This window comes from Labeo rohita, chromosome 25 (genome assembly GCF_022985175.1).
Source record: "Labeo rohita strain BAU-BD-2019 chromosome 25, IGBB_LRoh.1.0, whole genome shotgun sequence".
Classification (NCBI taxonomy): Eukaryota; Metazoa; Chordata; class Actinopteri; order Cypriniformes; family Cyprinidae; genus Labeo; species Labeo rohita.
The window spans coordinates 17,480,051-17,496,632 of record NC_066893.1 but is presented as its reverse complement, the minus strand read 5'-3'; the positions used below and the strand labels follow the sequence as shown (position 1 = coordinate 17,496,632).

Below are 16,582 nucleotides of genomic sequence, written 5' to 3'. Positions count from 1 at the left end.
TCAGTGGCAGAAACGTGCTTCCATAATACCTTTAGGTCAAGTTTAATAAAATATTAAATGTGTCAATGTAAAATTCCAGACGTACAGATAACTCTGTTTCAACAATATCCTTTGTGTCTGGAGCTTTCTTGGACTTTGCACTCGGAGCTGAGGCAGGTTTGCCTTTCTTGGGAGGTCCTGCAGCCTGTTTATAAAGAACGAGCCAGTTAAGTTTAAATTCATTTGTCTTGCTTTAAAATAACTACTTCAACAAAAGAACTGATGGTACCTTTGCAGGAGGAGCTTTCTTAGGAGGCCCTGATGGTTTGGCAGGTGCTTCAACAGGTGGAGGTGCTTTTGCAGCAGGTTTCTCTTTCTTCTCTCCTCCACCACCACCTCCGCCGCCTCCTTTCTTACCAACAAGCTCGACTTTATCAGCACATTCTTTAATCTGTTTATGCATGAAACATGAAGAGCCATGAACTTTTGAACTAGTTCCACCAACAGTCTGTTCACTGACTGCCTGACACATTTTCATGCAAAACTGGCAAGACAGTACAAAGGAGGTGTGGGACATTCAGCATTTTTCAAAAAAAAAAAAAAACCATTTGTAATACATAAACTATATATATTTATCATTATTTTACTGTCCTTTCCACATTACAGGTTCTTAAAAGACAACTGACATTAAGCTAAACTTGTTTTTACCTTGTCCAACTTGAGTTTGTCAACATCAGCCAGGAATGGGTTGACCGCTTTCTCCCCCGATCACCTTCATGGCCGTCCCCAAAGCCTCAAAAGCAGCATCTCTGACTTCTGGAGCAGAATCATTCACTTGCTGCACAAGGAGAAAAGGGACAACTTACTAAGACAAGTTGTCCCTCAAGACCCAAAGACAGCAGTACTGACATGTTTCAGAAAACATTTTAGTGTGTTGACTGGTGAAGACTCTATACCTTGAGGAATGCTGCACAGAAGGGCTTCAAAACGCTTTTTGGCAATGTGCTCAGGGTGCAGTGACGGAAGCTTCTGGCGAGGAACAGTGAAGCCTGTTGCTTGATAGAGGGATTCTTGTTGTCCATCACTGCCAGAACATCCTCACTGATGTTTTGCAAGGTTGTCTGGAATACAGTTGCCATTTTCATAGCTTTTAATAACTGATCAAGTTTCTAAATTGTTTATCTGTCAATTACCACCATGCTTTTTGAATACTCACAGTAAGGAAGACTGCATCAATGGCCTCTTGCAAGGCCTGAACCACCTGAGGTTTCTTCTCCTTGAACTTCTCCAAGATGGTTGGCACCACCTTCAAAAGAAAAAAAAAATTAACCTGCTGTCTATTTACTTTGAACAACCATCACAATTTTTCCCATGGTGAGCACTTACATGACCTGCATATGTCCCAAACTTCTTCCTCAATCCTGCTGCCAGTCCAGCCAAGCATTTGGCTGCCATGGCCACTAACATCACATTGGCATCTTTCCCAATCACCTAAAACAACAAAAGGGAGTATTTTCTACTGGCCTTACTCAAAGAGAATATCCCATTACTCAGAATCCCACTAGGACAGTTACCTTTTTTAGCGCCCGAACCAAGTCCCCATAGTCTCCAGCTTCCAGTTTTGGGTTCTTAGCCAAAGCCTCCACTGCCTCCAAAGCTTCCTTCCTCTCCTGCCATTTTTTCGCTTCCTGTGATGAGAAAGTGCAGTGACGTTGAAATGAAATTGGCACAATCTAATTTATAAAGATCAGCGTTATGTTGTTCAGACTTACAATTTTCTCATAGAAGTCTTTAGGAAGTTTAGACAGGATCTCAACGGCTTCCAAAAGTTCATAAGGATCCACCTGAGGAGCGTCAGCAGCATCATCATCGTCGTCTCCTATGGTCAAAAGTTTTTGAACAGTAAGATTTTTTTTTTTTAATGTTTTTAAAGAAGTCTCTTCTGCTCACCAAGTCTGTAATTATTTGATCCAAAGTACAACAAAAACAGTAACATTGAAATATTTTTACCATTTAAAACCTTTCTATTTGAATACATTTTAAAATGTAATTTATTCCTGCGATTTCAAAGCTGAATTTTTAGCATCATTACTCCAGTCCAGATCCTTCAGAAATCATTCTAATATTCTGATTTTGAAAATAAATAAATAAATAAATAAATAAATAGGAAAATGTAAAAATTTGGCTTTGATCACAGGAAATAAGTTACATTTTAACATATATTCAAACAGAATTAAATGGTAAATATATATCCTAAATTTGACTTTTTTTGCTGTACTTTGGATTATATAAATGCCGTCTTGGTGCACAGACGAGACTTCTTTAAAAAAAACATTAAATATCTTTGAACTGGTAGTGTACATTTACAATGTACAATATATTCCTTTTAAATGTTACAAAAATACAGCTTCATTCAAACTGGCACAAATGACTACATTTAACATTACAAGCCTGATTTAGTCACAGTAAAATGGCTTTTTCCCCCTCACTCACAGTTTCTCAATTCTCTTGGCTTTGTGCTGGCAACCAATGTAGATATACCAGATATCAACTACACAATCTGAACAAGTAGATCTGCTTTCATTACTTACACAATGGTAGTAGGGACAGTCAGTTATAAAAATGTAACTTTTGATATCGCTTTTTTATTGTGATATTTGAACTTTATCATGGTCTTGAACTACTGACTGCTTTTTGCAGTATATTCTCACCGTCCGCCTCATCTCCTGCAGCCTGCTGTTGCTCAAACTTGGCCTTGAGGTCTTGCTGAGAGCGCAAGAACCTGGTCTGCTTAGGAGCTGCAGTTGGCAGTTTCACCCATTCTTCCTCCAACTCTTTCAACTGAGAGAAGTTTAAAATAAGTAATATTAGAACCTCCATAGTCCATTAACATTGAGAGATAAATATTGCAAAACTGAAGATACAACACACTTTTATACAAAAACATTACGCATTTCTTAGTAAACTTCATAGAGAAAGGCAGTCTTACCTGTACAGAGTTGATATTCTGAAGTGGAGTTCGCAGAGCATCTCGGATCCATCTATAGATCTCCACCGCCAGCAATTTGGCCTCGTCTCGAACTGCCTTTTCTCGAGACTCAAACAGTTTTGGCAACACTTTCACCACAGGCTTGAGAGTTATGATCTTCGATCCAAATTCACTGAAAAATTTTTTTTAAAGCATTTTATGCTGAATAAGTGCCAACAAGTAAGTGTTTGATGACCGCATTTCCTCCAGTCTTATGGTTAACAGGTTTAAAAATTGCCTACTCACCAAAGTGCTTTCCTTAGAGTCTCAATGCAAGCAACAACAATCTTGGGGTTTTTGTTATCCAGTCCTTTGATCAGCTCATCCTGGACCACCTCTGCTTTCTCAATCTCTATGTACATGAGGCAGATATCTGTGCCCAGCTCCTTGGCTCGCGCTTTAGGCTGGTTGAAGACTTTGCAGACCACTCCAGAAACCACTTCCCCTGTTGTCCTGCAAGACGAGACTTTCCATTAGGTCCTATTAAGACATTATAGATACTAGGCCACACAAAATCAACACCATCTAGAAATTTATTCTACATTGCACCAAGTATGCTTCCCGTTTAATGCACCAATTTAAAGACAACTTTGGTGTCACAGACAGCGAAGAACAACAATTTTTTCTTATTTCAACAGGCAAAATTCTTGTTCTTTGCCTCGAACACTAGCTTGCTTTTTTGTTTTTCTATTCTGTCAGTTTTCTATTTATTATATAATTAAAAAAAAATAATAATTGATTTTGATTGCCTCCATTGTCCTCTTTTGAAAGTTGTTTTGGTTAAAAGTGTCTGCTAAATGTCTAAATGTAATGTTCTCAGGTTTTCTGACAATTGTGACTCAAAAATCAGTCATAAGGGTACACTGACATATATGAATAAATAAGCTTTCCACTGATGTATTGTTTATTAGGATAGGACAATATTTGACTGAGATACAACTATCTGAAAATCTGGAATCTGAGGGTGCCAAAAAACCCCAAAAATAAATAAAAAAAATAATAATAATGATAATTTTAAAAATCTAAAAATACTGAGAAAAATTGCCTTTAAAGTTGTTCAAATGAAGTTCTTACCAATGCATATTACTAACCAAAAGCTAAGGTGAGATACATTTATGGTAGGAAATTGACAAAATACCTTAATGGAACATGATCTTAATATCGTAATGATTTTTGGCATAAAAGAAACATTGATAAATGGCCCAAATAATGTATTTTCAGCTATTGCTACAAATATACGCACGCTACTCAATTAAAACAATCAATACTCTACAAAAGAGTTTACTGTACCATTAACAATGACTGACCAGATTCAGTCCAGCTATATTTAGACACAGTCACAAAGACATCAACTCAATAATGGAAAGCAGTACATGGAGCAGCAGAAATGTAGGCCTTTTTTTCCTGAGATGCTTGCTTTTAAATGGTTAGCTTGCCCAAAAATGAAAAAACAAAAATAATTTCTTCTCTTCTGTGTCAGTCTCTGCCACACATTCATGAGAGTACCAAGACATTCTGATGTTGAACCAATATGCACTGTGCCTCGTTTACAAGCAGAGGAAGACGCATGTTGTGCATAAAACAGTCTTTGTAAAAATGTCTTAAGATGTCAACAGAGAGGATGACTTGCAATTTTTTGTCCAGCCTTCATGCATGTGCGTACTGTACAGTTTTTTTCTGCCGCCACCAGGGTGGCGCTGGCACTGGTGGCTTGGGCCCTTCATCGCTGCTTGCAGCTATACTCATTTAAACCAGAATATACAGATGAACTAAGAGAGAGAGACAGAACACATGGAGGTGTGATACTCTTTTAAATGCACTTTGAAGACTGACACAGAAGAAGAAACTGTTGAATAAAGTCATTAGTTTTGTTTTCTTTCTGCACAAAAAGTATTCTCGTAGCTTCATAACATTATGGTTGAACCACTGATGTCACATGGACTATTTTAACAATGATCTTACTACCTTTCTGGGCCTTGAACGTGTCAGTTGCGGTACTATCTATGCAGGGACAGAAAGCTCTTGGATTTCACCTGAAATATCTTAATTTGTGTTCTGAACATGAACAAAGGTCTTAAGGTTTTGAAACTAAATAAGGGTGGATAATGTCAGAACTTTCATTTTTGGGTTAACTAGCAATTTAGCAAATCGCAGTGTTCCTTATGTAAAGTAAGGAAATGAAGTACATTTCCACATTTTCAGAATAGGTTCAAACTACTGTGTTCTTCTAAACAAGACACCTACTTTGCCTGATGACTCTCACTCAATCCAGAAATAGACTTTCACCAGGTATCATGTTTCTGCTTTGTTCCAAAACTCAGTTGTAAACAAAAAGCTCTTACAAAACATTATCCCATATAAAACAGGTCACAGAAAAATAAAGAGCTGCTCAGGGATCGAGGGAAAAAAACATTACCATTAATCCTCCAAGGACAAAATCAGTGGTTCGTGAAACTCTCTTGAAATGTAGCGGCTAGCACCATTTTCAAAGACTTCTGCCATTTTGGGACAAAGACGGACTACTTACTTGCCAGCCACGTGTGCATTCTCGATAAAAGCAAGCGCTGCCTCCAGTCCTTTGAGTTGGGCTACGGCATTTGATTCTGTTACAAATTTCTTGATAAGTCCAAGGTATTTGCCCCATTCTGGGCTCTTCTCATCTTCTATCCTCTGGAAGAGCTTCAACGCTTCCTCGTATCCATTTAATCTCGCTTTCCAAATCTAAGGGAAATCAGAAGATCAATGATGACAGCGATCAACCAAATAAATGAGCTTGTGAGCTGATGTAACTGACCCATTTTCTTCAAGGGCTGACATGCGTTTAAAAACCATTATTTATAATACAGGACACATGAATTCAAGGACACTGTATATGAAATGCTTTATCATCCTGAGTGGTAAAGTGCTGCTGCATATGCAAAAAATCCGACTGATAAAGCAAAGTACTAGTTATTAAACAATTTATCAAGAAACTTGATCAATTCATCTTTCAGAGTGAACTAGAGGACTCAGACAGGAGCACTGCTCACTACCATCTCCCCCCGATTGTCCCGCCTCTTTATTACAAGTCCCAGCAAGAAAAAAAATGAATGAACTTCCAAGGGTATGTTGAAAGCAGCAGTGCAATTGGCTGGAGCGCATTATCTATCATGCAATCGTCCAACCGGTTTAAACTGCGGGAAGACGTCACACGTAAACAACGTGTCACCTAACACTACATTTCACCTCAGGAAAGTTCTCCAGCAGCTAGTTAGTTAAAATAACCTTTAAAGAAAACCCATCTCTAAAATTTAAAAGGAATACACATTGTAATATACATATTTTATATTTATGTGTGACCCTGGACCACAAAACCAGTCATAAGGGTCAATTTTTTGAAATTGAGATTTATACATCTTCTGAATGTGAATAAATAGGTTTGACATTGATGTATGGTTTGTTAGGATAGAACAATATTTGGCCGAGATACAACTATTTGAAAATCGGGATTCTGAGGGTGCCAAAAAAAAAAAAAAAAAAAAAAAAAAAAAAAACAACCTAAATGTTAGAAATTCACCTTTAAATTTGTCTAAGTTAAGTTATTTGCAATGCAAATTACGAAAAGTGTATACATTTACAGTAGGAAACTTACTAAATATTTTCATGGAACATGATCTTAATATCCCAATGATTTTTGGCATTAAAAAACAAAAACAAAAAAAAATAAAATAATTTTGACCCAATGTATTGTTGGCTATTGCTACAAATATACCCGTGCTACTCATGACTGGTTTTGTGGTCCAGGGTCACATATTATATTCATGTCAAAAAGTTTGGGTTCAGCACATTTTATTCACATTCTATTCTAAATAAATGCTCCAATTTTAACTTTCTATTCAAAGAATCCTGAAAAATGTACCATTGTTTCTACAAAAATATTAAGCATAACCATTTTCAACATTGATAAACGTTCCTTGAGCAGTTCCGTGTATATATACACACAACATTACCAAGTATAACGTTTTAAAACAGTGTTTTAATACATTTTATTTATATATAATACACTCTGATAAACACCTAAAATGATTTTAAAATGTCCAGTTTGCAGTGGTAAAACCATAGAGTAAAACATCATATGATTGCAAACTAACACTTCGTTTTTTATTATAAACTCTAAATGCATTTTAGGATACAAGAGACACAAAATGACTTACCCATATAGTAAAGTTCACTTGTAAATGAAATTGCTGACAACATGGGTGTTATATTTTCCCTAAAGACATTACCTGTGTTTAATTCAATGCTTTGCATGCATTCATCTCTAAAGGCAACAACCAAGCGACCTGCTGACAGTTTAGTTCTACAACCACAAAAGCTGGTCTTCTTACACCGTCTGAGGTTTTTTGGATGGGATGAAACAAAAGTAACCAGGATCACTCACCTTGTGTTCACATTTCTGGTCGATGGGTAACTTCATCCATTCACTGTCATCCCCCATGGCTGTTTTCTGTCTGTCTTATCTATTCAACTAAACAAAAGAAGGGGAAACTTTGGTTGCTGGCACTGCATACAAAGCAGAAGGAAAAAAAGTCTATTGCAATCAAACCAACTTTTACACTTCATCACAGCTTTCTGCAGTAAGTATGTAAAGGTTACAGAATTTGAAATGTTTATAGACACGTTTGAGCTCATCTGATGCATGCAACAAACATCTCAACCATCTAAAGCATTAAGAACGAATGTAATTAAGATGACACGGGAAACTTAACAAGCATGTCACAATAACTTTGCAAGATCATCATCCACATGCATTTCAACAACAACAACCTCCAGCCAGACAGAAGAAATGCAACAGCAAATGCACACATCATCCAGATCTGCAGCCAAAGCAGAGCAACATCCACTAATGCATCTCCCAGAAGAGGCTAGTTTCATATTACATATCGATCCGGGCCGAAAAGCAAATCCTTAAATACAAAAGCCCAAGCTTTAAGTGAGGAAAACACCATAGATACGTGTCGAAAAATGATGGATGCAGAAAGTACCGCCAATTGAGCCCGCCCAAAACAAACATAAAAAGCAAACAAGTCGTGTTATACGTAATATGTACAGTTTAAATGACTTAACAGTTTAAATAAAGATAAATGAAGCAGTTTGAGAGGTTAAAAAACGTTACAGTGGTTTCAGCGCATCACATGTGAAAACACTATCGAGGTGCAGCAGAGCCGTTAGTGACCCGCAGCTGCTGTCGCTCGGGCCGTCGCTCTTTACAAGATAAAATGTTAAAAAACGTCCCTATTATAATCAGGACATAGCATATCTATTCCTTATAGCTTTCTAAAACAATTTCCGTCTATGGTTTGTTTAGTTTCGACGCGCAAATATGGCTAAATTTAAATATACCGGTTAGCTGTTAGCACATACGCGGCCCTGACTGACTGTCTGTTAGTCCTGCAACAGCTTAAACCATCAGGCGATTCAACCAAATATCGCCATTTTCACAAACACAACGTTTGAAATGTCAAAATCGGTCCTTGTCGTTTCATCTAACCTGATATGTGACGATAAAATGAAAAACCCGACTCACACTATTGTTTGTCACTGATATAAAAGCGACTTGATATTATTCAGTCCGTCACTAAAACCGAGGCCCTCAAATAAAACGCAGCAACCAATAACGAGGCGGAAAACGCTTAAAACGCTTTCGCCTAACAATCTCCGATCTCTCCCGATCACACGTAAATATATAAATTTCAGTTACCTGCTTTTAGAGAGGGAAGACAGGGCGATCTTCATCAGCTGGGACCGATATTTGGTCATTACTCTCCAGGCTTTGAAACGCCTCCGAGGGCGGGGAGACAGAAGGAGGAGACGCCTAGCTTTCATTCAAACCACCACTTCGTTTGTTATAGGCTGTAGAGTGCATTTTTATGCTGTTAAACACGCTTTTATTGGATATGTACGTTAGGGTTTGAATATGTTTGTGCATCAATAAAGTGAGCAGGCAATTTAAAATGTTCATGTTTAATCTTTATATGGTCGTATGGCGTTTGCAGTAAAGAATACAATTTTTGCGACAAGAATACAAACCCTGAAACATTGTGAATACACAAAACAGTTCATGTAAATTAATAATTAATATTAATACGTAATTAATACATAATAATTTTACATAATCTATCAAGGTTTTTTATTTGCATGAACTTCTATAATAAATAAAGTGTAGCTTTTTAATTAACTAAATACATTTTATGCTTTTGTAACTGGATACACAACGCAGTGTGGCGGCACAAAAATACTTAATTGCAGATCCTCGTGGATTAGTATTTAAATGGCCAGCCATATGGGCGCAGTAAAACAGCTGCGCTGCGCATGCGCGGGTTTCCATAGCCGCGGCTGCATCAACAAAACTGACGAAACACAGCCAAGCATTTTTCAAAAATGAGGGCGAGACTCCACCCAGCGCTCACTTCCGTGTTGTGTCACGTGCTGCTCAACCGCGTCGTCTATTGGTTGGTTTATATCCCTAGATGTATTTAAACAGGTTCTTACACAAATACAATAGAAATGCGTTGGGAGAAAAAATACATACCGATTTATAACGAGTCTATATTCTTTAAATAAGAGAATAAAGTCTATTTAAATGGATTAATATAACGTTTTACCTGTTATTTTAGAACTTAACCCTAAGAAACTGTAACTCTGGCGTCTGGCGCAGTGCAGAGTGGACACACTGACCGCTAAAGCAGCTTTAGAGACTCCATTCTGAACGGGATACAAGCAGAGTCATGTACCGCATCTGCATCCCGGCTGAACTAATCATTTAACACCATAAAACACCATGAAAATGAATACGGATCGATTCAGCCTCACTGTTGACGAGTATTTAGGTATGTTTGGGCTATTGTTGCTTGTTGGTTCGCAGATTGATAAGCTGCAATCGGTTCCAAGATGCCTTCTTGAATGATTGACAGTTGCATTGAAAAGAATTAAGACGCTAACGTCACTGTCATTGCCTTTTCTTTTTACTTTCCAGCTGAAACCAATGTGCTCTTCTATCTCAACGATGCGGTCACACAGCTGCTTGAACATAAAGAGGAATACACTCAGTTTGGTGTGGTCCGATATTTTGCAGAATAGTAAGTTGTTATTATTTAGTTATTACTGGAAATTAATAATAATAACATTACATATATGAATAAAATATTTATTATTCGTATTTTGGTTCTACATGTTGTTGCATGACCCAAAATGTAATATCATTTTGCAGTTTTACCAGTGTGAAGAATGGAAATCATGTGCTCTTCAGAGAATTCAGTTATATCAAGGCCACTCCTCATAACAGAGAGTCCTTCATCCATATCTTCTGGAAATGCTTCAGACAGATTGGAAAGAATGGGGGTAAGCAGAGGCAAATGTGGTGTTTTTCCTTTTTTAAAGGGATAGTGAAACCAAAACTGAAAATTCTGTCATTACTCGTTAATTACTGAAATCCGAAAGCTTTCTGACCTTGCATAGACAGCAAGGGCCCTACTACGTTCAAGGTCTAGAAAGACACCAAGAACATTGACAAAACAGTCCATGTGACATCAGTGGTTAAACCATAATTTTATACATTTTATGGTACTTTCCAAAATGGTGCTAGGGTGACACGAAGGAGAAGAATTGTTGAGTACATTTTTAGTATTCTCGTAGCTTCATAAAATTATGGTTGAACCACTGATGTCACATGGACTATTTTAACAATGTCCTGACTACATTTCTGGACCTTGAATGTTGCAGTTGCGTTGCCGTCTATGCAGCGTAAGAAAGCTCTCGGATTTCATCAAAAATATCTTAATTTGTGTTCCGAAGATAAACAAAGTTCTTACGGGTTTGGAATGACATGAGGATGAGTAATTAATGACAGAATTTTCATTTTTGGGTGAATTCCTTAATCGTTGTTATATGCTTTTCAAAACACTCATGTTTAACAGCAGAAGTCATGGTGAAAAACTACATTACCCATGATTCTTTAGAAATTCTCCACCAATCAGTGAATCACGACAAATTGCACCAAAAGAAGTACACAGTCTACATATGCTCTCAAACTACTTAACTACTTAAAATTTAATTTTTGTGTGAACTATCCCTTTAAGTCAAGCCATAATTCTTTATATTATTTCCTCGAATTGGTGTGTTTCCAGTGAATAAATACAGCTGTTTCTTATTGCAGATCTGTTAGCGATGTCAGAATACAGTTCACTTTTACAGCTGTTATGTCCTGACTTTCCGACTGAGATGGTACAAAATGCAGCCAGGTAGATTCATATTTGGTTTTTTTTTGTTTCTTTGACCTTTCCCTTCTTTCACATTGATACTTTGAAAGTGATTAATCTTCATATTTTCTTTCTGTTGTAGGATTGTCCTGATAGATGATGCCACAGACTGTCTAATGTCATTCTCAGATTTTATTTATTCATTCCAAATCCAGTTTTATTATGAAGGTATAAACTTTATAATATCATATCATATAATATAATAAAAATATAGAAAATAATATCAAGCTGCAATTGCAACTGTAATTTGTTTATTTACTTTGTAAGTATTGAGGATCTTAAAGTTTTTAAGTCACAGAACCTACTTTATTGCAAAAATCAAAACATTTTAAGTGAATTAAAATTAAATATTGAAAAAACACTTAAAATGCACTACCAGTCAAAAGATTTTGAACAGTAAGATTTGTAATGTTTTTTTTAAAGAAGTCTCTTCTGCTCACCAAGCCTGCATTTATTTGATCCAAAGTACTGTATTTGAATATATTTTAAAATGTAACTTATTCTGATTTGCTGCTCAAAAATCATTTATTATTATTATGTTGAAAAGATTTTTTTCAGGTTTTTTTGATGAATAGAAAGTTTTAAGAACAGCGTTTATCTGAAATAGAAATCCTTTGTAGGATTATAAATCTCTTTATCATAAATTTTAATCAATTTAAATCAATTTTCTGCTAAATAAAGCAAAACAAATATACTGACTCCAGGCTTTTGAAAGCAGTTGTTTTAAATATGAAAAATATTTCACAATATTACTGCTTTTGCTGTATTTTGGATCAAGTAAACACACACTTGGTGAAGCAGGCTTCTTTAAAAACATTAAAAATCTTACTGTTCAAAAACTTTTGACTGGTAGTGTATATGGTTTTCTTTATACAGTCATATAAAATGAAAACTAAAATCTTAATGTAAAAAAAAAATGTTTTTAGTCAAGCATCCAATCACAAAAGCACTGGTGATATTTAAAGGTCTTGCTTACAACAAAAGCCGTTCTGACCTTGAGAGTTTAACAGCGGTTGTAACAAAAGGCCAGCGTGACATCATCACTACCATGTGAGAGCGTTTCTATGGTTACCCGAGGTTCTGTCTTTCATTGGAATGATCTCATCCTCATTCACTTTCACAGAGTTTGTGGAGAGTGTGTCTGTGATTTACCAAGACCTGCTGTCAGGGAAGAACCCAAACACCGTCATAGTCCCGACCTCCACATCAGTGGAGCAGTTATCCAGCGCCGCCAACGAAGAGCCGAACCCTCAAGAAGGCGTAGACTCCTCCATCTTTTGTGAATGTATAGAGGGACTTTGTGAGAGGTTCAAGCACAAGTAAGACAAAAAAAAAAATTCTATTTCTTTATTTTTGTTATAGTTACAGTTTTAGCAATTTTAGTACTTAGCAATGTATATAGATACTGATATAAAAAAAAAAAAATGAAATATCGTTATCGTGTAATTTGGGGTGTCGTGATTTACCAGTATTAATGATAACCATAATATTTCAAAATAATAATAAGAAAATATTCTCTTTTTTTCAAGATTTCTATAGATTTGTGATTATATCATTAGTGTGAATTTTTTACCATGATAATCGTGTAGTAATAAAAACTGATACTGTGAGATACCTAACTTCAACCTTCAAATTTATATCAGTTGACAAGCAGTTTTACATTTTCTTTTAAGGTAAAATTTTTTGAACTATATAATATTTTATTTCATTTTATATATTTTATTATTATTTATTATATAAAATTACAGATTTAAAAAAAAAAAAAGTTTAAAATAAGTTTTAACACTAGCTTCATTTAATACATTTAACCATATACAATTGCATTTTGTCAGAAAAAACTAATCTATATTTTTTTTTACTCTTGAATTTGCTATTTAATTTTTTTATATTCAATGTATATATAAATATAATTATATTTAATTGAATATAATTATTGCATCCATATTTAAATATGGATACAATTATAATAGTAAGCTTATCCACCTTTTTCTTTAACGTGGAAGTAAGCCTATGGGTGAGATTTCCGGTTCATTATCTGCTATAGGGAAATAACGAGAAGAATAACAATATGCAGTAAACAGTAAAACTGTTCGCACTACAAACCATTGTTCATAATTAAGATAATACATTAAAATAATATAGTAAGACACACCAATTTGCAATATCAAGCAGCAAAACGAACAGTTTTGTACAGCTAAAAATAGCTGGACGCGGATGAGACCGGAAGCCACACCCATAAAATGTACAAATGGCCGCGCCAATTCGTACAGGAAGAAAAGGTGGATATAAAAACTTCTTTATCACTAAATATGAATAAAATAGCCATCCTCACTACTCACTATTAATGTATTCCCAGATTTCCTTCCACTGTTGCCATTAAGGAGATATTAGAGAGCGGTCAGCGAGTGTCTTTCTATGGCTTCCTGATGGCCTTGACCAAACATGAGGGAGTAAACCAAGACATCGGTGAGCATTAGATGATGCTTAAATGTATTTCTGAATACTTGTAACTTTTAACAATTAGAAATCTAAAATAAATGCCTCATCCTGCATCATATATTTATCAGGTGCTCTTCCAAATAAATCGGACCTGCTGATTGATCCAGAGATGGACCAGGAGCTGGAGAGACTGTGAGAGAGACGGACTTGCTTCAAAGAGTATATTACAGTCACTTGCGTCTGTTATTAAAAGACAGAGAGCTTGCTAACGATCTTTTTATACTTGATACTTTTTTAAAACTAATGTACTAGCATTTGATAGTACGTTTCTGTTATTCTTCCAGCATAGCTCAAGTCGCCATCAGCCCGACGTCCAACAACAGCAGCAGCAGCGCTGTGGGACAGAAGGAAATGTCCAAGAAGGCCTCACCGCGCAAGTCCCTGCACCAACGCAAGAGGATTGAAATGGAGAGCGACGGGTCCACGGAGGAGACAGACTCTTCTGAGAATTAACATGCAAAGACCTGCTTTTTAGCATCTTTATGCTTTTTGTAGATAACTGTTAGTGCCGGTTCACTAATTTGATTAGAAGTTGTTTTAATAGTGCTGATGCATGTCTGTGTTCACTACCTTCCAGTTCTGTGGGCGTCTCTGTAACCCAGCTTCTTCCATTGCTAAAGCATAAATTAAAAAAAATAAACACATTGGTCAGCACTATTGTCTGAAATTACAAATATTTTATATTAACTTCTTAATAATAATTAACTTTAAGAGGTTAAGCCTAGAGAGTGTCATATTTGAGTTCAATAGGGTATATATTTGTTTAAAATAATTTCATTAAATTTTATTTAGGAAGAATGCATTGAACTCATCAAAAATTACTTTTTGACTTCTAAATTGTTACAAAGACATATATATTTACAATAAATGTTCTTTCAAAATTTTCTACATTTGTGCACCAAATCAGCATATTAGAATGATTTCTGATAGGTTGTGACACTGAAAACTGGAGTAATGATGCTGAAAATTCAGCTTTGCATCACAGGAATAAATTACATTTTAAAATATATTAAAATACAAAGCACTTATTTTAAATTGTAATAATATTTCACAATATTTACTGTATTTTGATCAAATAAACTCTTGCCTTGGTGAGACTGAGAGACCCCAAACTTTTAAAGAGTTAAAAAAAATCTTTTGTTTATGTAACACATACACACACACACTTATAATAATCAGACACCAAGACGAACCATTTACAAATAGGATTTAACTTTATGGGTTCCACAGAACAGTTATGATCATCCAAAAAAAACCAAAACTGTGTACAGTGATAAATGAAATAGGCACAACTTGTGATTTTGCAGGATTGGTTCGCAGATATTTTTTGCAGACACAAATGATCCTAACAACGGAATACCACCTTTCAAAATGGCCGTACCAAGCAAAACATCTTCACACTGTTGTACAGAAAACCATTTGGCCTGCTGATCTATTCAATGAAAACTGCTCGTTTAGTGAATATTGCATATTAGGTAAGCGCATGCTGTGAGGATGTGCCATTTTGAAAGGACTGGTGAAGATGGATTCATTTTAGGCCTTGGCTTTAAAATTGTTCTTTTTGTATCTGGGAAAAAGAAAAACTGAATGAGAAAGCACAAATTGTTCATTACCAGAAAGCCGTGTTCCTCAGCACCATTTCTGTCATTATGACAGTAGTGTTGCATCCTCTCCTTATATATGTTTCAAGTGCCAGAATAATATATTTTAAGATTTTCCATTTCAATATAATTATAAATAAGATATTTAATATAATATGTAAAAAGAAAATTAAATTATTTGGTTTTCACAGCTACATACGCCAGGGATACTGAGACTGAAGCAGAATGCGAATAAGCCCAGACTACGCTCTGTTTAACAGAGCAACATATGGGAATATAAGCACATATAAACATTTAGTACGAGAACCAAAAAGAAAAAAGCATTCACAGACATAAGCATGGATGCCTATTGTATTGATGAGACTTCATAGTGCGCAACTGACTGAAGATAAACGTCAGTAATTACCCTATTTAACATACAACACTTGAAATTGTGGCACAGCAATGCTCTGGATCATGGTTTCATAACCTTGGGTTCAAAGCGGTGCTAACCACCCTTTCAAAACGATTTGAGAAAGGTTGGAAAGTGGTCTGTAACCTGGGGTTTCACATAGTGGGATACCAGATGGACAGACTGGGCTGAATTCAATTACATGGTTCACATCCATTCTGAGTGAAGAAGGACGTAGCTCAATATAGCTTTGGTTTCAGATAAACTTTGATTTTGGATCCAGTCTTGCTTTAAAGCAACTGTATGTGTATTTTTTTTGCGACTTTGGAGCCCCCTACAGTTAAAAGAGTTGAATTCGCTGTCGTTATTACAGTCAACAGCTGTACACGTGCATTTGTTGACGCCATTAAGCAATCCGCCATTTTCGCGGTATTTTGTACCCTCTCACAGGCGTTTGAAGAGAAGCGCGGGAAACAGAAACCATTCGCCTCAGATTATGTGAGCACGGTTTTGAAGCTGATATTTCAAGGTAAAAAACGTACATACAGTTGTTTTAATATCTCCTTTCTGTAATGTGTTGTTTCTTCCTTCATTAATGCATCAGACATTGTGCTTCGAATGAATTCAAAACCAAACTTTGCACAAGTTATTTTTACAAGTCACATCAAACATTTTTTTTTTTTTTATTAAACTTCGTAAGGCTTTACACCAGTCATTAATACTCGAGCTGTACGATGTGAAAGTAGTTGCGCTGTAGCTGATATCTGTTTTGATTTTAACATTTGTC

The 16,582-nt window shown here is 35.8% G+C and overlaps 2 protein-coding genes across 3 annotated transcripts in view; one reads left to right on the top strand and one right to left on the bottom strand.

Moving 5' to 3' along the window:
• Window positions 1-8,733, bottom strand: part of ckap5 (cytoskeleton associated protein 5) — a 30,703-nt gene extending 21,970 nt beyond the window's left edge. Inside the window, 15 exon segments of the mRNA XM_051099380.1 lie at window positions 86-184; window positions 269-430; window positions 688-744; window positions 746-817; window positions 936-1,100; window positions 1,196-1,285; window positions 1,366-1,470; window positions 1,554-1,667; window positions 1,752-1,858; window positions 2,691-2,820; window positions 2,969-3,140; window positions 3,254-3,460; window positions 5,535-5,728; window positions 7,428-7,514; window positions 8,574-8,733. Coding sequence (XP_050955337.1) covers window positions 86-184; window positions 269-430; window positions 688-744; window positions 746-817; window positions 936-1,100; window positions 1,196-1,285; window positions 1,366-1,470; window positions 1,554-1,667; window positions 1,752-1,858; window positions 2,691-2,820; window positions 2,969-3,140; window positions 3,254-3,460; window positions 5,535-5,728; window positions 7,428-7,484 — 1,731 coding nt within the window. The 5' untranslated portion in view covers window positions 7,485-7,514; window positions 8,574-8,733.
• Window positions 8,734-9,664: 931 nt separating this feature from the next.
• On the top strand, window positions 9,665-14,457 carry cstpp1 (centriolar satellite-associated tubulin polyglutamylase complex regulator 1). 2 transcript variants are annotated; one of them, XM_051100004.1, is made up of 9 exons: window positions 9,665-9,876; window positions 10,023-10,125; window positions 10,257-10,387; window positions 11,202-11,286; window positions 11,387-11,472; window positions 12,428-12,623; window positions 13,661-13,770; window positions 13,872-13,935; window positions 14,088-14,457. In XM_051100004.1, the coding sequence occupies exons 1-9, from the start codon at window positions 9,828-9,830 to the stop codon at window positions 14,254-14,256; spliced, it is 993 nt and encodes a 330-aa protein (XP_050955961.1). In that variant the 5' UTR covers window positions 9,665-9,827; the 3' UTR covers window positions 14,257-14,457. The 2 variants fall into 2 exon arrangements, with proteins under 2 accessions (XP_050955961.1, XP_050955963.1); XM_051100006.1 differs by having other exon boundaries at window positions 9,670-9,876; window positions 13,872-13,962; window positions 14,088-14,214.
• Window positions 14,458-16,582: the final 2,125 nt, after the last annotated feature.